We start from the raw sequence: 21,203 nt of genomic DNA on the forward strand, positions 1-21,203 counted from the left end.
CGGTGCGTTCACGGGCCTATTGTTTTTTTCGGCTTCATCGAAGCGTACTACATATCCCACAACTCCCACTTCCGCATCTGCGATGGGTAAAAATGTATCCGATTGTCAAGCAGGAAGAAGATACTGTACCTTTTTCACCCTGTGTTGGCAAATTGGTGACTGGAAATCTGCGTTTGTAGCTGCAGACAGTTCTTGAAATGAAAGGTAGCTATTCTGGAGGATATATGCACTTTCGTGTATTTTTGTGTGACAGTGTCAAGTGAGAATTTATCCGATCAAAACTCAACTCTCGTTCTATCGACTGACTTCTCTCATTTATGAGTGCCGACCTTCGAGTATTTATCAGTCGTTAGGAAAGCGTAAACACATCATTTATGACACTTCTTAATAATTTGACCTAACTGGGAGTGACATAACTTAAAAAAGGCAGTGTTTGTGCATAAGTCGATTCTTGCTCTAAGAAATTGAGGCTATTTCATGTGAGCAATTGCCAAGAAAATGAACTTCTACAATTGTGTGTACTGTGGATTCGATGTATGGGTGTTAATGGGACCATTTTCATAAACCTGCACTTTAGTGGTTTGATAGTTCTATACTGAACCCATAGAAACGTATTAATTTAGCAAAAAAAAACACGAAACCTCAACTAGTCAAACAAACAAATAATTGAGATTATGAACCGAGTAAAGTCAAATCAAAATTTTTAAAGCGCTCCAGGCAATGAATTTACATTCAGTGGTGTATAAAAAACAATGGTACCATAATGAAATAAAATCTCAAATTTTAAGAAAAAAAAAGTCTACATACTATTATGTCCTCATTTTAAGTCCCTTCTCTGTACTTTTTATACAGCTTATATTGAAATGTGAATAAGAACAGCATTCAATTCCCTCCAACTGGTGTTCTGCAGTAAAAAGTGGGTCAAAATTGGACGGAACTTCATCTTGCAAAATTTGAGCTCCGGTTTTTCACGTCTTGAAATTGAAATTGGAAAAAGTTCATACATTTGCCTTATGTAACTTGCAATTTAATGAGATTGCAGCGTAACAGAATTTTCCAAAGCCTTAATCACATCAAACTATATCATTTTCTGTTTTGAGAGGTGTTATAATCCAACAATGTTATGTTTTGACATTTATGTAACCTTTTAAGTGGTCCACAATGGCATGCCTAGAGCAACAAAAATATTACAGTTACAGTATATTTGCACAAAGCTTACATTTTTGTAATAGGATCGTGCAAAATTAAATTTACAATCTTATACAATTCTCAAATCTTACTTACATTAAAGTTTCATTATAACAGTAACTGCCATTCTACAATACCTTGCCTCAATTTGTTTCTTTTTTTCTTCACCTATTTATAGTTACAAAAGTGCAATAAAATTCACCCCCCCCCCAAAAAAAAGGATTCAGTTATTTTAAATAGCATCGATGATAAGTATATCTAGTTTTTTCTATACATTTTCTTCTAGGTTCTTGTATAAGCTGTGCGTAAAAGCTATGGAAGGTGAACGGCAAAAATCATCTGTGCCATGGGAGAATGGTACCCTGGCCCCTGTGCACCATCTTTACTCTGAGAGGGCTGACAGTCCCACGCCAGGTTTGGTGGAGGGAACTGAACCAGGTAAGGTTATCCAAACTCAGCTGCACATGTCAAGTCAAGTCATGTTTATTTGTACAGCCCTTAATCACAAAGAGTCATCACTGCCGAATAACCTATTGTGATTGAAAAAAAATACAAAACCGATAACTGTTGGGATAGTAAGACCTTGTATTTATTTTTATTTTACATTTGTTTTTATCTTTGGTAAAATACCACTCAATTTCTTTCCTTCATACATTGCCAATATAACTATGATAGAAATGGATATCCTTTTGAAATCCTTTTATCAAGTGCTTAAAAACATTAAAGAAAATCACATGAAAAGCGATGCAAGTTTCTGTATCTAATGGATATGAAGTTACTAGATATGTTAGGATAAACAAATATTTTCCGAGTGTTAACAAAAATTACGGTAGTCACCAATATTCCCATGTTTGTTTCTTATTAATTGAATATACCAACATACATCCATCCATCCATTATCTGTACTGCTTATCCTCAGTAGGGTCGCGGGGGTGCTGGAGTCCATTCCAGCTATCTTCGGGCAGTGGCCAGGGGACACCCTGAACCGGCCATTTAACCTGTCATGCATGTTTTGGGAATGTGGGAGTAAACTGGAGTGCCCGCAGGAAACCCACACAGGCATGGGAAGAACATGCAAACTCCACCAGGGGAGGCTGCGGCAGCTTGACTTGAACCCTGGACCACTGCACCAAGGAGCTGCGTGCTAACCATGCTGTGCTTCCCTCATACATTAACATATTATTTTGAATTATAAGGAAATGAATATCCCACGCACAAAAAAACATTATTTAATTTGTTTAAAAAAATCTGGAAGAATACAAAACAAAGCCATATTAGAAAACAATACGCTCATAACTGAAAAGCGGAATGACGGTTTTCATCAAAAAACAATAGCGACCAGATGATGAAAGGGCTGTATCTGAGTCAGATAGGACAACTGGTAACCATGGAAACAAGTACTAGTATCCTGACTCCCCTAGCGGTTAAGGGATCCATGCAACATAAACGTAAACCAATGGTGTATTTTTTCAATAAAAACCCTTGAAATTTGAGGATTTAATAATTATGAAATGGCACTGATATTTTATAAACAGTTACATAGTCATGAATTCCTTTTTAAGAAAAAGGATTGTAAGGATAAACTTCGAGGAAGAAACATTTTCTACAAAAAAAATCCATAACAAAAATAAAGGATCAACTACTGTAAGTGTTGTGAAATTATGAAACAATCTTAATTAATATCTGAAAGTGTAGCGGGTAAAATTTAAAGTTTATTGAGCTAAGTTATGTCTCATCTCTCATCTCATTAGCCGTACCGCTTATCCTCATTAGGGTCGCGGGTGGGCTGGAGCCCATCCCAGCCATCTCCAGGCAGGGGACACCCTGAACTGGTTGCCAGCCAATCGCAGGGCACACGGGGGCAGACAACTCACTCGCTCGCTCATTCATACCTAGGGACAATATGGACCGGCCAATTCACCTGAAATGCATGTCTTTGGAACGTGGGAGGAAACCGGAGTGCCCGGAGGAAACCCACGCAAGCACGGGGAGAACATACAAACTCCGCACAGGAAGTCTGGGGCTGGATTTGAACCCACGACAGGTTCCCATGACATGAACTGTGCCGCACAAGCGCTAACCACTGCGCCGCCGTGCTGCCCCTAAGTTATGTCATTTATATTTAAAATATATCTAACAGAAAAGCGTAAAAAACAGTGTTACCAAATTGGATAAAAATTATGCAAAACAGAATAGCCTCCATATTATGTGGGTGTCATTTATTCATGTTCTAAAAAATATGCAGGCTCAGTCTTCAACAGACTTTTTTGAGCCCCTAACGGAACAAAGTCATCATCGGTTTAATGTTAGTTTTTAAGTTTCCACCGGTGATTTTCCTACTTTGGCTGCAGGGAATAAATAGCGGTTGTGTTGTGTGACGGAACTGCATACACAATGACATTGTCACTGATTAACTTTCTCTCAGTGTGAAAGTAAATGCTTGATTTATAGCGCTAATTCTTGTAAGACTACTACTACTTGTGTGGCTTTTCTTCCTAGTAGACTAATAAGGATCACTGTTGGGTGCGTTACTGAACAAAAGGTATTTGTTACAGTCACTAGTTACCCCACAGGTTACTGACACCAAAAAGTAGTATGTTGCTCCGATCTAGTTACTAACATACAAGCATAGAAGCCAATCCACTTAAACTGCTTTAAAATAGCTACATGATAAAATAGATGTGTAGACCAACCTTTGTAAACAGTAATCCTCTATATTTATTGGCTTGTGCAATCTTGAGAGATTGCAAACGAACACTTGGCTGCGACACTGTATATCCAATTTGTTCTAAGCTTCAGTCCATTCGAAGATCTTTTTTTACCATTTCTAGGTACTGTCCTTGACGTTTTCTTTCTTTTTCCAGGCATAGTGTATTGAAAAAAATATTTTACAAATAAAATGACCATAATTCAGCACATTTTCACTGTAATTTTTTGCTCATGTTTGACTTGCTGATTTCACATTAGTTTGTTGTTCCTGCATAAGCCACACCCCCTCTTAATGCTCTGCCTACCATTTGCAACTGATTACACACAATCAAATATGCGCATATAAGCTCACTCACCGATTGCAGTAATTTATTTAGTAATTGTAAATTCAGCTTAGATGTGAGGATAGACGGTAGAGACTACAGCTACATGAGGATAAATTCAGCGTTCATATTGTGCTTGAGATGTTGCCACAACAACTGTATTCAGTCGTGTTTTGTGGGTATATATAAACACACTTCAGAGATTGCTTATAAAAGATCAAGGGTTGTATTTAGGAAAATAGGTGAAGAAAGAGTATTCAACAATCATTTAACACTATAATTAATGATATGCATTTATAGAGTAGTGTAGTTATGTAGTAATGCACCAATTGACAACTACAGTAGAGTTTCAAAATTGTATTTAGAAGACGTGTTACAGTACTCGTTACAAAGAAAAATAATTGCGTTCCAGGAACGTGTTCCTTTGTAACACGTTAGTCACAACACTGATAATGAATAATGATTAATTTCAAAGGCATGATGTTGGATTCAGGGTTTGTTTGGGTGCTTGGAATCCTTAAAAATACTTTACCTTTAATATTGTGTTTTTAAGAATTGAAGTGCTTGTAAATGCTTGAAATTATTGTTATATTTCTCAACATTTCTGTTTAAAAATGATGCAGACATTGTTGTGTACTGGCTTTGCTTTGCCATTGCATTTCTTCTTTCCTTGTGATTAACTGCGGCTGGCATTAGTTCTTATGGCATTGTCTTATGAAGCGTCATCGCCCCCTACAGGTCGCATCCAAGAAGACAGGTTCATGCTACACCTAAACATGGCATTATAAAATGTGTAGCACTGAAAAGATTTCGTAACAATCGTAGACAATTATTATGGGCCATGTGAAAAATTAAGGTAGCGTTTCCCAGTGTTAAATTGTAATAGTAAAAACTTCCTGTCATTTTTACCCAACTATATGGGCAGAGATTTGTCTCAGAAATATTTACACACGTTCAGATCCACAAATGAATTCACTATTTACTCAAGATCTAAAAATTATTTGTCTTGGTGAATGCTCACTTAAGATTAAAAATTACATATTTGATTCACAGATACATTAATGGCTCTGCAAAATACATGATTCACACCGGATTTCTTCTTTTAAAAGTCCTGGAGAAATTGTAAAGTTGGATTTAAAAGGCTTTAAAAAGTGCTTGAATTTGGCCAGGGAAAAAAGGTGTATTTATTTGTAAGATGTGACACTCTCATCAAACTATTCAACCTTTTGTTTACACAGGCGCCGGTCAGAAAAGTGCAATGTTCGTCCACGGGCAGTCCTTCGAGGATCTGACGGCGGAGGCGGAAGAAGCTCGCAAGGAGGCCGAGTTGCTTAAATCTCAAGAGGGTGCCGACGATATCCGAGCACTTGTGGAAGGGAAAAGGGTGGAGTGCAGGACCAAAGAGGAGGACGTGTCCAGCGAGGCGTGGAGGAGCCACAAAAAACACATGTTTGTGTTGAGCGAGGCCGGGAAGCCAATTTACACCCGATACGGCACAGAGGAGGCTTTGTCCAGCACCATGGGTGTGATGATGGCCCTTGTATCTTTTGTGGAGGCCAACAACAACATCATCCGTTCCATCCACGCAGGTTAGCCATTATTGAAAGCTCAAATGAATAAATATTCTGTTTGGCGATATCCTTGGGATTCATGGTCAAAGGTAATGTTAGGTTCATGTCCCCAACATTTTTAATAAAACGCTCTGCAATATAGGACAAAGAGAATCGGTTCTTTATAATTAGTTACTTTATTAATCATCATATTGAGAGCCGCCGACATTCCGTTGTTAGACATCTTTTCGCTCGCTCTGCCCTGCTTGCTGCGCTCTGGCTCGGCTCGGCTCTGGCTCTGAGGATCTCCTCGAAAAACCTCCCTTCTAATATTCAGTTTTTGCCTTTGCTACGTAGAGTTGATTAGTCTTCTTTCGAAGGTCTGCTTTCCATCCAATGATGACAGGTGACCTTGGTCCTGGGAAACTCCTTTTTCCCCAGGCTCTTTGGTGAAAAACAATCTTGAGTTATGGCATGAAGAGGTCATAGGTCAGGCTACATCCGTTGGTATGTGAGAACAAAACACAGTCTGTAAAAACACAACTCATGGCCCTGGAGTTTAGTTTACGGGCTGAGAACTCTTCAAAATGAGCTGAGAACACATATAACATATTAAATGTCAACTGTAGGATAAATACAACTCCATCATTCCCTCCTCTTTATCCTATCGGTGATTTAATACTTCATTCAACTGTCACTTCGCAATACGATTTTCAACAGAGAAATCATGAACACAACAACAGTTGTTACACTTAGAGGTTGTCGTCATAATGACCAGGATCTGAGTAAAAATCATGAAAATGCAGAGACAGGCAATCATCATCAACATTTGTGTCATTACAATTTTCACCATTGTCATTTTTATGGTAATTGCCAGAGTCATCGTCAGCATCGGTGTCCGAGGGCAACAGAGCATACAAAGGTACCATCTTTGCCTGCATTGGGGCAAGAGCTGTTGTAATTAGTCTCGTTAGCAATGTTCTTATGCACGGAATACAACAACATCCACACAATGTGAGAATTGCCGCAAAAACGGCTATAGCCATATATTAATATTTTTTATATTTCCCAAACGTATCTCCAAAACCATCCCACATTGATGTGTCAACTCCTGAGTGGTCTTTCATCTTGTTGTTAAGTGACCTGAGGCCTTCCAGGGCCTTTGTCAGACTTCCGTCTGCTGCCGTGTTGTTCGGTATGAACGTGCAACATTGGTCACCAAAGATAGAACAGACCCCTCCCTTTTCAGCCAGTAGCATATCAACAGCAATCCGGTTCTGGAAAGCCATGAGGGAGGTAGCAGAGAGTTGCTCGTGTATGGCGGAGAAACCTTGTTCTGTTTTGTTTCCTAACTTCTGCACATTGAAATGGATATAGTTTATTCTGTCAACATTTTTATTAATTGTACACCAATAACAAATCAAAGATTCAAAACCCGCTGCTACTTGATCTGCTAATTTGTATTCATCTGGTACGCCTCTTGGAACACCGATGCTGTCGATGTATGTAGGATCATTGTCACTCCAGGCATAGGTAGACCTTTACTTTTCCATGCATGTGGTAACAAGCTCTTCACAGATGTTAGCAATTAAGGGATTGTGGTGGCGGTTATAGACACAGGTAAAATAAGAGACACAGATGCACACAATCCCGTGGTATTGTACGGTAGTCTATCATACAACTTGTCTTCTCCACACCACCACCAGATGTCACTCCGGGAGAGTGGTTTAAATGTTATATTGACTGTCAACATTTGGTGACATTGTATACCCTTCAGACTACACACAACACAATCATTCATGACAGCATGTGCCGCCTGCTCAGCCATTAGCAACCAGTTGTTATCTATCCTTGAAATTCCTGTGGTAACTTTGAACCACCCATTAATGTCTTCGACTGACATGCTTACTGATGTGATATTTGTCGTTACAGAGTAGTTACTTAATTTTGGCTGATCAGTCGATTTCATACTGTCATTTACACACACTACGACCGGGAAAAAAGGGGTCCATGCCCGAGGACCAGGCCCATAACGTGAAACCCCAGCACGTGCTGTTAAAAAAAATCTGATCCCGGAGGTCGAATTGTCTGGTTTGTAACGGTTATAGTCAGTTGTAAATTGCTTCCTTGATGCAATTTACGATTTTTTGAAATACTGGGCCTCAGAGCTGTCCCCTGGGGTCCAGTACTCCCCTGCTTCCGTTATAACCAAATACTCCCACCCTTGGAACGCTCCGTGTCCAAACACGTACCACCAGTACTCCTCCCACCCTTGCCCAGTAATATGTGTTGGCTGTCTCCCTAGACTGCCTCACTGGAACCCTTTTAAAGAGGTTATCGGTATGGACATCACAATGGTGGCATTTGGTGGCACAGTCACTGTCACAGAGTTGTTATAGGTCCACGATATTAACCAAGAGTGCATGTTGTGGCGTGTTTACTGGGGAGTCGGCACATTCCACTAACACCCCTGCTTTTATTAAATTTTCAATCACTGGTTGTATCCCAGCCATAGCATCTGGCTTGAGTGGATATTGTTTTATTCTAGGGCGATGCTCTGTTTTTGGTCTGACTACTACAGGGGATGCCCCTTTTACAAGGCCCACGTCAGTAGGCCCCTGAGACCATAATTTCTCGGGAATTCCTCGTCCTCTCCGGTTAAAAAGATTTGTCATTCTTGTTCTTCTATTAAGTGTACTTCTGACTGCACTGTCACCGACCAGAAAAGAGCCTTTCTCCTTTGTACACTAATTTTTCCAAGTCTTGCCATTTGATGCTCTTCTTTTTGCACAACGAGATATGCGGTACGCATCTATCCATAAGCCAGTTATGCTGTTTAAACAGTGACTTGAGTGGGTCAGGTAAGAATACTGCTGCTATGGCATACATTATTTTGTACACACAGTTACCATAAACACAAATCATTATTCAAGTAAGCACAATCAGTTTCATACTTATGAACAATTATTTTCCAAAGCAAAAACGCAACAGGATTTGCAATGAGCGTTCAAAAATTGGCATCTGAGCGTCCATTGAAGTTCCATGATTTTCATTTGTTTCCAAGAGGGCACTCGAAAACCACTCTATATTTTGCTCGAAAAAAGAACTGCTACCATATGCAATAATATTTTGTTTGTTTGTTTGTACATGATTCAAATTGAATCGTTTCTTCCGGCGCCGTCACGAATGGCAGCCACTCCAGCAGCTCCCGTGTTATTTTCGATTGTTCTCGATTGTTTGTTCTCAGCTCAGGGATGCTGCTGGAAATGTGAATTTCCCTTCGGGGATGAACAAAGTATCTATCTATCTATCTATCTATTTGACTTTATGTCTGAATACTATCTTGGCCTAGTCACGCTGTTTGGTGTTGCTCAGCAGAGCTTTCTTCTTCACATTCAAAGGACATGTGACCTTTCGACCGCAGGCCCAACACTTTACGTCTCGCCGTGTGTGTTACCCCCACACTCCCGTGAGCTCGTTGTTTATGAGCGTAGCTGGGATGTGCTCCATATCACTCCCTTGGCCTCGCTGTTGATAAGCGGCGCAGACAATGGATGACTGATGTCTTTGGCTCTTTCAGCAAATTAGTCCATGGCCTCCTTTTGACAGATTTATATGTCCTTTGGAGACTTAGAAAGAGTCTTTTTGCGGAATTCACTGGCACTTGAGAGTCTCGTTAATTCCACTGTGCTTACGTAGTGGAATTTTTTTAGTAAATTGGCCGGATTACTCTATGTCTTAAATTTTTCTCTAAATTTAAGTACTAGTTGACATTATCTTAGTTTAATCAATTTCTATTCATTTATTTCCCATGCAATTATTCTTAAATTAGCCCGATATGTCTCAAAATCAACTAATCCGTTTTTTCCTATGGCCCTCTTCAAGATCGATCAGTTTCTCATTGTCTTCTAAAAATGCTCTTCCATAGAAACCGTTTCCTTTTAACTTAACCAAACCATAAATCAGTATTTGTTACACATTTGTTTATCATTTGTCAATTGTAACACTCATTCTAAAAAAAATTCAGTGTGTAATCAATTGTCCTCCCAATTGTCCTTTGGGCTAAACTTGTCAAAATTCCAAACCCTCACACTAAACATCAAAAATCTCAAAAGATCAACAAAAATTTCTCAAAAAATGCCAAATCGAACTTAATGTCATAACTTCTCTAATTGTATTTTCTTCTCTCTGTAACCATAATCAATCTTTTATTGATTCAATATAGAACAATACATACTCGTCACTTATGTCTTGTTGAGTGTATTTATTTTATTTTCATAATCTTTATTCCGCGCAACAATTTTTGTCTTTACGCATTAGTCTTTGTTTTAAGCAGCCCTTCAAGATCCCCCGTGACCAAGGCTATACAGATCAACATGATCTGGTCCGACTATTAATACGTTTCTTTTTTCCTTTGTTTAAAGGAAACATTTCATTCATTGACTGAAATAGCTTCAGCTACGTTATTAATGATTTCTAATCTCGAATTTTCCTTTCTGTGTTAGTTTGTCGTCATTTTCAAACTTCTTTCAAAATTTTGATTATTTTATTGAGAGTAATGTATTATTTAATACGAGAACAACTAAGGAAATAATCTTTTTACGTATTACGCCTCTTTTGAATTTGTCCATTTACGAACGAGAAGATTGACACTAAAACTATGGACCGTTTTTAGTCATCTTCATTGCTTTAATCGTCCTTTCTTTATTAAGAGCAAAACTACACGTCTTAAAGTTATTACCCTTTGCTATTCGCATTTTCAACGAAAAATGATTAGTTGTTTACTCAAATATCCTTTCTTTTTAAACTATTCTGTATAATTATCTTGTATTATACACTCAGTGTTTTCATTTTCCCACTTACCTGTCCTAGACGCATCATTTATGCTGGGGACGCAACTTTTTTTTCCTTTAAATTTTCATTATCATTTAGTTTACTCTTTAACAAAGATTTAACGCATTACAAGCTTTGTCATTATTTTGAATTTGCTGTACGAGTTTTTTTTTTTATTTTCCTGCACGCCGATCTTCACTAATGAGATCTCGTCGCTTCGAGATTACGTCATTGTTGTTGGTAATTCTTGTCGAGCGAAGGTCAGTCTTTTTATTAGACAAACGGCTTTTTTCCTTGTTCAATTCATCAAAGAGAGCTTGCTTTCAAACGGCTCATTTGCTTTGATGATTGATATCACGAATTATGTTGTACTAAGATGTTAAAGAAAAGTACAGTAAGTAGAAAAATGGAAAAAGACAAGCCTGTTATTCGCAATTACCATCAACAAATGCAGAACATAAATTAATAATTCGATGATCAAAACTGAATGAATACGCAGATATCTACTATATTTGTCACCGATTTATAAGTTTGATCTTTGTATCACTAAATTTCAGGGGTTCTGCCAAGATCTATAAATCTTTTAGCAAGCTAGTACACGGAATTCAAAATTCCTATCATATTATCATTATTGATAGTTCAGTTTAAAAAAATCATATATACCAGGGTGTCTCTTGCCCACTGCCTGATGATTGCTGGGATGGGCTCCAGCACCCCCGAGACCCTACTGAGGATAAGCGGTGCAGCTGCTGAGATGAGATGAGATATATATTATATATGTGTGTGCAGCACGGTGGCGCAGTGGCCAGCACGTGTGCGGCATTACTAAGGACCTGGGAACAGGTGTGTGTGTTCCAAGCCAGCCTGCATGCTCTGATTGTCACGGTTTACTTTCCTCTTTCAAAAAACATGCATTTCAAGTGGACTGACTGGTCCAAATTGTCCCTATGTGTGAATGAGTTAGTGAATTGTCTATCTTTGTGTGCCCTGCAATTGGCTTGCAACCAGTTCAGGGTGTCCTCCAATCGCTGCTCGATGATCGCTGTGATGGATTCCAACAAGATGAGATCTACTTATCATAGTTATGGTTCATACCGGCCGAATATGAACACAAAACTTTTCTGGTTCTCACCTGTAACGCCTTTATTGTTGACATATTCCTTTAATATCATAAAAATTGGTTTTTCACTTACCATCGTTCATCCCATTCAAATATCTTCATCATCGTTAGTAATGCTACTTTTTTTCCTCACCGTTCCTCCATTTTCTCCTCAGCGGATTGTTGAGTCCAAATGAGACAAGAACCAAAATTCTGAAACTTAAAAACATCGTTAGAGCAACACTTTTGCTGTAAAATCAAACGTTTCCTTCCTTTGCAGTGTTTTCACGATAGTTCACTAATATATATATATATATTTTTTTTAGTCTATAATATTTCTCATTATGGCAACAAAATAGTGTAGTTTTTGTATCACTACAGTATTTTTGTAGTCGAATTTATTATTGTAATACTTTGCAATTCTCTCATTTCTTGTTCTAAAGCAAAACAATATGTTATGTCTATGTTCATTTGCCTTCAAATAGATTTTCATCCTTTATATAATTTTCTTTTATTTTTATAGCTTATCTATAAAATTACTGTCACATGTTTTGACTATTTTTCACCAAATGCATATTACACAAATCTCAACTGTATGTAACATCTTACATGCAAATATTTCTGTGTAAATATTGTTTCACTATAACTTTATCTTCTCCTCAATTTAGTGTCCACTTAATTCCTGCGTCCTCATATTCACCTCTTTTTTTTTTTTTTTAATTATTCACAGCTTGCTCGGTGTCACGTGTGAATCCCCCTTCTAGATTTAAAACCATTATTCAACCCAGAAAAATAACTCCCTTTTTAATTAATCACTGCCAAGGCCGTGCTATGACCCATGATCTGACCTACTCAGGATTAATCAGTTTCTCGTTATCTATATCTATGTTTTACTCTGTCAATAAGGGGGTCCACTTGGCCTTTTAGCCATTGAGAATCGGGCGGTAAAACCCTACCCTCTTCACGGCTTCTCCTCGGAAGTGGGTAAATGGCCTGGGGGGTGTTAGCGCATGTGAATGATTTGGCATATTGTGGGTGCGGCGTGGAGCGAGGCGTATTACTGTGTGCCTGCTCTTCCTTCCTCAGTAAAGAGGCAGCAGCCATTAATCGACGCGGTTCACTATATGGCCCTGTATATTCGTTATCCTCCTTTTTAGGATACATTACGGTATTTCCACAAAGGTAATGCCATAAATCGCAAATGGTTTGCATCTAAACAACGCATTTCAAGTCAATGAAGATCTTCAAAAGCACTCTATAATGTGCTCCACTCTACCCATTTACTTACTCTAGATTTAAAACAGTTCAATGTTGAAAAAGTAAGTTTGTTTTTTTTTTTTCCAATCTATTGTATTAAGGTTAGTCTCACTTAATTTTCACCAAATTATCTCTCTTAATATTTAATTAACTTTCCCCTTTATGTTTCTCTCTCCCTTTTTTTTTTTTTTTTTTTTCTTTAAACCAATTAAATCTACTATTTTAGCTTCACCTATTTAATGTGAAAATGGCATCTATTTATTTATGAGTTATCTTACTCATTTGAATTTCACTCAATCCAGTTTTTCCATTTTAATTGAAAGAGAAAAAAAAGTATTTATAAACAATTTTTTCAATATTTTTTGGTATAAAAATGCCCTTATCTCAAATTAGTGTATTTCAATTCACTCAATTAGATTTTTCCTATTCTTCCCAGTCCTTTTTTACCAATTTTTTGAACTGAAAACAGGAATATTTTATCTTTTTCGGTATTATTCTGGCATTATTTTGATTTAACGCATCTAAATAGCTCATTTATATTTTTGTCTCTCCTTACTCTGTCCTTTCCCCATTTTAAGTCTGCAATTTAGTCTTGGTGGGTGTTAATACATAGGGTATTCTAACACCGGGTTATTTTCAACAAGACAACGATTAATTACTCATGTGGTAAGGCTCGCTCCTACCTTTTCAAGTGGAGCTTTCTTGCCTACAAGCATCCACAGAAGCTCACTGTTGTTTTTGTCGGTGTTTTTTTTTTATTTTTTTTTTATTAAATACAATTGCCTAGTGGCAACTTTATTTTCATTCGCTCTCTCTCAATCACACAGACGTCTTGTTTTTTATCGTGATCACGCTCTTACATCGCTTGTTCTTATTTTTTTTTCTTTCCACTTATTTTCAGTTGACAGAGGACTCCGCACATCCTTGTGAAATTTAACTAACTTTAAAGCGCTGGGTTAGGGGAGTCCACGCCTCCCGCGGAATTTTAACTGTCTGAAAACTAGTCAAGTCAAGTCAAGTCAAATTTATTTATATAGCCCTTAATCACAAAAATGTCTCAAAGGACTGCACAGGATTACAGTTACAAAATTACACAATTACCTCATCTTAAACCAGCAAACCAGCATGCGGGCAAGGAAAAACTCAAAAACCTCAGTGTGGGGAGAAAAGAGAAACCTTGAGAAAGGACCTCACATGTGGTAATCCCCCTTCCAGGATTGAACAGGGTGAATTACTATTTACCTGATAGAGTCTAGAATTGTCAGGGTTTTTCTGTTAAGAATCTGCCCACCGTAATTTTCGTTTTCAACGGAGGATTCTTTAATCTTTGTCTCTGTTAAGATTTTATTCTTAATCTTTTCGACGGAGGATTCTTAAACCTTAAGAATCTACCCCCCCCCCCGCTCGCGAGTCAATTTCTTTTACCGGTTATCTACATGCACACAATGTTACGAATAAATTTTACTCACGATTCTCTAAGTCCTTGGCTTTCCGTCAACCGTCAGATCCCAGCCCGCGAGGGAAGGTCCAGTCCCGGAAAAAGGGTCTTTATGCTGTGGCCACAGTCTTTCCTGGATTTTCCTCTCGCGTCCTGGAATCATCTGGTATCTTGGAATCCGGCTCGAAGGACCAATTAAATGTTAGGTTCATGTCCCCAACATTTTTAATAAAACGCTCTGCAATATAGGACAAAGAGAATCGGTTCTTTATAATTAGTTACTTTATTAATCATCATATTGAGAGCCGCCGACATTCCGTTGTTAGACATCTTTTCGCTCGCTCTGCCCTGCTTGCTGCGCTCTGGCTCGGCTCGGCTCTGGCTCTGAGGATCTCCTCGAAAAACCTCCCTTCTAATATTCAGTTTTTGCCTTTGCTACGTAGAGTTGATTAGTCTTCTTTCGAAGGTCTGCTTTCCATCCAATGATGACAGGTGACCTTGGTCCTGGGAAACTCCTTTTTCCCCAGGCTCTTTGGTGAAAAACAATCTTGAGTTATGGCATGAAGAGGTCATAGGTCAGGCTACATCCGTTGGTATGTGAGAACAAAACACAGTCTGTAAAAACACAACTCATGGCCCTGGAGTTTAGTTTACGGGCTGAGAACTCTTCAAAATGAGCTGAGAACACATATAACATATTAAATGTCAACTGTAGGATAAATACAACTCCATCAGGTAAAAGTTAAAAAAGCCTATTTTCAAATATGCTTCGAACCTAATTGAACCTCTTAGTCATGCGTGACCTCACATGAGATGTCTGCACGTCGCAGGAAACTTTTGGTTTACTTTAATAATGTTTGAATATAAAATCTACAAAAGGATTAAGATGTAGTAGTTGGTGTAAGTAAGCATGTATAAAACCTAGTGTTTTAAATTTAATACTTTGTATTGCAAAAAATAAGTAAATCTTTTAATTACCAATTTCTAAATCAGATTCATGATTACATTGGATTTTTTTAATTCCAAGCCTAATGGCCCCGCATTGCCAGGTTTGATGTTGCTATGTTGTTGGGGCCATGGTTTGTTGGAAAAGCCCTATAGAGCCGCATGCAGCTTCAGAGCCGATTATATATGAATGTTTATTGATTTTGTTGGTATTCATTGTTGGTGCCTTGATATGAAACCTAGCTAAAAACACTCGCAGAAGCTTAAAGTAAAAGTGAGTACATTTTCCCAAAAATCGGTCTTGCCATTTTGGATCCTATAACTCACAAACAAACACAGACACACAAATCGGGATTTATAAACTAGTTAAGATAGATTTACATAGATTTTGAATTAGATAATATTTTTAAAAAAAAAAGCGTTAAACCTAGAGTTTTGAGTTAAAGCTTTAAAGGTCCTAGGCGTAAGGGCTGTCATATGTAATAATCAAAATCTTATTTAACTCATGATTTAAAGCAGCTTAATGCTTTAACTCCTGAGTTAAAGCTTTAACCTGCTTGAATTCTTGCATAAAGTTTTAGCTCATGAGTTAAAACCACTTAAAGCTTTGACTTTGATAAAACCAGAAGGTGCAGTTTGTCGCTTTTTGTACCAAATGCTTTTAATAGTTACTGGAGCAGCTTTCAAATGAAAATAAATCAACCCAGCATTTCCATTCTTTCATCTATTCATTTTCTTTTGATTATCCGGGGTCGGATCGAGAGCAGGGAAGCCCAGATCTCCCTATACCCAGGCCCTTTATCCAGCTTATTTGACGGGTTCCGAAAGCGTTCTCAGTCTAGAGTCGTAGTCTCTTCAGCATGACCTGGGTCGTCCCCAGGGCCTCATGCCGGTGGGACAGACCTGAAACACCTCCCGAGGGAGACGTCCAAGAGCCATCCTTATCAGATGCCCGAGCTAAACTTGTTTTGTATGACATTCGATGTTTCACTACCCTATGACCTCATCTTTTTTCCCAGACGGGTGTAAAGTGGTTTTCCTGACCAAGAGTCCGCTGGTCCTGGTGGGCGTATCTCGCACATGCCAGTCAGACAAAGAGCTGCTGAGGGAGCTGCAATATGTCTACTATCAGATTGTGAGCCTGCTCACCCTTACCCAGCTCAACCACATCTTCCAACATAAACAGAACTATGATTTGCGCCGCCTGCTAGCAGGTTCCGAGTATCTCACCGACAACCTTCTCTACCGACTGGACCATGACCCTGGTCTGCTTCTCAGCGCAGTCACCTGCTTGCCTCTTGCGAGCTCGTCCAGAGACGTGATTTCGTCCAGCCTCCAGGCAGCCAAATCCAAAAGTCTCGTCTTCTCCATTCTGCTAGTCGGAGATCGTCTGGTTACTTTGGTTCGGAAAAAAGATCAGTTCCTCCACCACATAGACCTGCACCTGGTCTTCAACTTAGTTGGCTCTTCATCTTCTTTCCGAGAGGGTGAAGGCTGGACACCCATCTGTCTGCCCAAGTTTAATACGGCCGGATTTTTCCACGCTCACATTTCTTACTTGGAACCCGCGTCAGACATGTGCCTTATCCTGGTCTCCACTGACCGGGAGGACTTTTTCAACATGTCAGACTGCAAGCAAAAGTTTCTGGACAGGCTGACTAAGCGCAGTGCTTATCAGGCCCTAAAGGAGGCGCTAAAATCTCGGAGTTACTCTGTCTCTCAAGTTGGAATTCCTGAACTGAGGCACTTCATGTACAAGTCAAAGAGTTCGGGGCTCTATACCAGGTAGGAAACTATACTTCTGGAAGATCTTTCACCATAATGGGGCTTCACTTGATTTTTATTTTTGATCAATTCAATGTGTTCATGACTTTTGCAAATATTGATGGATGTCGTTTAATTTGTATCTATTTATGTTCAAACTTGCATACATTATTCAAAAGCAAACAATTTAGAAAATGTATATTAATTGGTTGAATTTAATGACCTTTTTTATCAAATTATTACTTAGTACTATAATAATTGGACTTTTTTTAAAATTACTGTAGCATAATTTAAATCTGAATCAGATTTATTGATTAATATGTAAAAAGTAATGTTTGGTTTAAAAAAACTATTTAGAATATCTATCATTGTCTGATTTGAATTCATAAAACCATCATTTGATCACAGTATTTTAACATAATATTCCATTACATTTTTGATATAGTAAAATTGTAGAGTCCGTCGTTTTCCTATTTTCTTGAAATTAACTGTTTACAGGAATTTCAAGGTATTGAACTTTAGGACAGTACAGTTTTTATTCCTATTTTTTTTTTGTTCAATGATTGAATTACAATTATATAGGTTGTTTTTTATTTGAAATGATACAAGTTAGATAAGTTACTTTCACCACATCATTTAATTTCAAATTTATTAAGCTTTTGTAATTTATTTCATAATGAAGATTTGGTATATTTATAGATACAATACTGTATTAAATTACAGTGAATTAAATTGGAAAAATGTAACCAAATTAAAATCTTGTGAATCCTTATCAAATCAATTCTGGAAGTTAGCATCAATACCAATCTCAATATAAGTTACTTTTTTTAAAACTCTTATCTTGTATATTATTACAAAGATTTGATATATTTACTATATTATTGAATTAAATTGCACATAATTCATTCAATTATATTTTTAAATTAAATCTTGTGAATCTTAATCGAATACATTCTGGAAGTTAGCATTAATACACATTCAGCACACAATCTTTTGTTTTTCAGCGTTAAAATCTGTCTGAAAAGGACTCAATTGCTGTTGTTGAAACGGTATAATTAGTAGAACAAACTTGAAAATTCTGGAGTTTCTTATAGGGCGAAGAGACAAGATATTAGGCTTCCGTTCAACACACAGGATAGATCATAGAAGTTAAATGTTCTGTCTCCAGCCCAGAGTTTCCTTTGCTGTACCATTCAGAAGAAGAGCAGGAGAGGATCATGGCTTTGTACCAAGAACTTCACAGCTACGTCCACCATCCAACCAGACCTGTACGTTCCTATTACCGCTGTGGTGAAACCGAAAACATGATGGCATGGGTGAGTGTATTTTTGTTTCATACTTTGTTTTATCAAATTGCAGCATAAACTAGACTAAGTCTTTAGCTAATAATAAATTGATAAATTTGCACATGAAATAGCACAATATTCACGTTTCCTCTTACCCACCCCTGTAGGTGACGAGCGGCTTTGAGCTTTACCTGTGTTTCACTCCCCTGGGCACAAAGGCGTTGGCTATTTCTGCTGTCAACAAATTACTGAAATGGATCAGAAAAGAGGAGGATCGTCTCTTTATCCTGAGTCATCTAACGTACTAAAACCTCTCTACATAAAGTCAAAACTTGTTGACTCTGAATTATGTATACTTTCAGTATCAGGCCTGTGCGTGTCTATTTTGCCACTGAATTAACAGTAAAAGCAAGGTTTTCGGTAAAATCATTATATTTTTTAAAAGTAGAACTTTTTATTCTTTTTAACATGGTTGCAAACTGTTCCTAGCCAAGGCTGCATAGAAGTTTTTAAATAAATGGACCCCTGTGGTTAAACATCAGCCATAACTGGAATTCTCCTGTTAGGAGCACTGCTGTGATGTTATGAGTTGCTACATTCCTGTTTTTTTTTCCTGTACATGATGACCATTATTTTCAGGGACCCCTATGATGATAATACTTCGACTGTATGCACATGCATGAAGTGGCACTCTAAGAGAAATGTCATGGATCATATTTGTGGCTTATTTCAAAGTCTTATAATGAGATAATTGCATATTTGTGTGTTTTATTTAAATAACACTGCACTTATTGTACATGCTTTATTATTTTTGTATTTCATTTATTAATTTCTTTGTCTGGGATTATTCGTTTTTTGTTTTTGTCCACATTTTTATGTTTTAACAAAAGCAGACTAAATGATACAGGGAAGTAAAATAAATCTAATGTGTATAAATAAAAATAGTAACATGGTGCCTTTCTCTTTCTGTTATCTTTTACAAACGTTTACATGGTGAATTATTACCTTTTCCATCTCTTTCTGTAAGTTAAGTTTGCCTTTTTATTGTTCGTGTACGTACCACTATCTTGAAACCTGCATTAAACAAGGTTTTCTGTTTCCTAAACAAGTTCCCTTTAAGGCAAAAGCATATTTTACTGTACACTCAGCTCAGCAAAATTTTATGAGAGCCATTATAATAATTGAGCTAAAGATTTTTTTTTTTAATTTGTTTGGTAATACACAGTAGAAAGGCTTTAAAATGCTAGTATGAGCCAAAACTCTAGCTGGAAACCCTAGAATGGTTTTAAAACCCTAGTTTTCAGCCAGGCACATAGGCACATAGGGTGCTACAGCTTAAGGGAAGCTAAACCAAGACCTTTTAAGACTTTTTTTTTTAATGCCTTTTGAAATTGAAATTTAAGACTGTGTTGACAAAACAAAAAATACCATTGAAAAAAAAAGAAAACCAAATATTTCTTGCACACAATACATCAAGCCTCTTACATCCTACCTGACACAGCTTTTAGATCTGGTGAAATGTGTTGGTCGGGCAGCCACTTGTCATTAAATGTACATTTTCTTATTGTAGTGTTCACATATTTTAGACTTTCAAAATTTGTATTTGACATTTTAATGCCAATTAAGGACTTGTTTTTTAAAATAATAAAATCAATGCATATTAAGATCCACGGGAACCCTGAACACATACTGTGTAAATATATTTATACACTGCAGTGACTGGCAGAAATTCAGTAGGTTGAATCAATCCAACCTTCAACAACTATTTTATGGCTATAAAACATTTACTGCCGCTACAACTGTGACACACTAAAAAGCATAAATAATAACTTCATAAAATTGCAGTTTTTTTAATATAGCCTAATTTTACTCACCAAAAATTATTTTTAATTGTGCACAAAATCCATCCTCCTTTCCTTCCTTAAGAATATTTCAATTACTCTGCAAATTGTCTGGTGTTTCATTTGCATCAAGGTGTTATTTTCTATCACCATCGAAGCTTATGCTGTAGTGCTTGTCCTGTCGTATTTCTGGCATTAATTCGTATTAAATTTTGGGGTGAAAATATCTGTTCGACATCAGCAGTGCACACAGCAATACTGTATTTTTCTTCACCTTTTCTTATATCCATTACATCTCCCTAGCTATTATAGTTTGTGTAACCGCTGACGTTTCTCAAGGCGAGGATTAAAAAAATAAGAATATTTGTGTCATGATTGTCCTCCCACAGAAATAATTTTCCATTCTCAAACATTTTTGAAAAAGCGCCAAGAAGCCACTAGGGAGGGCCAAAGAGCCAACTGCAGCCCCAGAGACACTTGTTGCAAAACCCTAGTTGGAAACCCTCGTTTTAATACAGGGAGGTCTTCATTAGTAAAAATAATAAGGTCTCAATCCAATGTGGTGTTGAACCACAATTAAACATATTGGTGAAATGTTTATTTAAAAATGATGCCTTGTCTTAAATGCAATGTTTTGTTTACATACCAAGTACAGTGGTACTTCTACTTTGGAATTAAATCCATTTTCGGGTAGCTTTGTAACCTGAAACATTTGTAAGTAGTGACGCGTTTTTAAAGTATATGTGCTTATCTGTCAAAGTATGATATATATTATTTATATAAGTCATAAAAGAGCATCAGAACATGAAACAAATACATGTTATGATTAGATTACCGCACAATTAACATAAAATGAGAGGCTCATAATGTTAAAAAAAATAAATAAAGGAAATAATAAAAATGTGAATTTACCTTTTCACTGACCTCTTTGTCTACTGGTCTCGAGCAGTGTTTTGCCTCCGTTTCTTGA

General features: G+C 37.4%; 1 protein-coding gene across 1 annotated transcript; it reads left to right on the forward strand.

The window, feature by feature from the left end:
- Window positions 1-62: 62 nt before the first annotated feature.
- Window positions 63-19,347, forward strand: mon1a (MON1 secretory trafficking family member A). The gene is made up of 6 exons (XM_088338519.1): window positions 63-204; window positions 1,475-1,626; window positions 5,459-5,809; window positions 16,362-17,127; window positions 18,275-18,422; window positions 18,560-19,347. Exons 2-6 carry the CDS (start codon window positions 1,503-1,505, stop codon window positions 18,698-18,700), a joined length of 1,530 nt encoding a protein of 509 aa, XP_088194645.1. The 5' UTR covers window positions 63-204; window positions 1,475-1,502; the 3' UTR covers window positions 18,701-19,347.
- The last annotated feature ends 1,856 nt before the right edge of the window (window positions 19,348-21,203 follow it).

This window comes from Urocampus carinirostris, chromosome 6 (genome assembly GCF_059441175.1).
Source record: "Urocampus carinirostris isolate Australia breed hairy pipefish chromosome 6, RoL_Ucar_1.0, whole genome shotgun sequence".
NCBI classification, from domain to species: Eukaryota; Metazoa; Chordata; class Actinopteri; order Syngnathiformes; family Syngnathidae; genus Urocampus; species Urocampus carinirostris.

Bases quoted from the DNA above. Each gene is read 5' to 3' on its own strand.
- mon1a (XM_088338519.1), top strand. From the start codon at position 1,503: ATGGAAGGTGAACGGCAAAAATCATCTGTGCCATGGGAGAATGGTACC. The intron at 1,627-5,458 runs GTAAGGTTATCC...TTGTTTACACAG, and splicing joins GGTGGAGGGAACTGAACCAG to GCGCCGGTCAGAAAAGTGCA. The intron at 17,128-18,274 runs GTAGGAAACTAT...TTCTGTCTCCAG, and splicing joins AGTTCGGGGCTCTATACCAG to CCCAGAGTTTCCTTTGCTGT.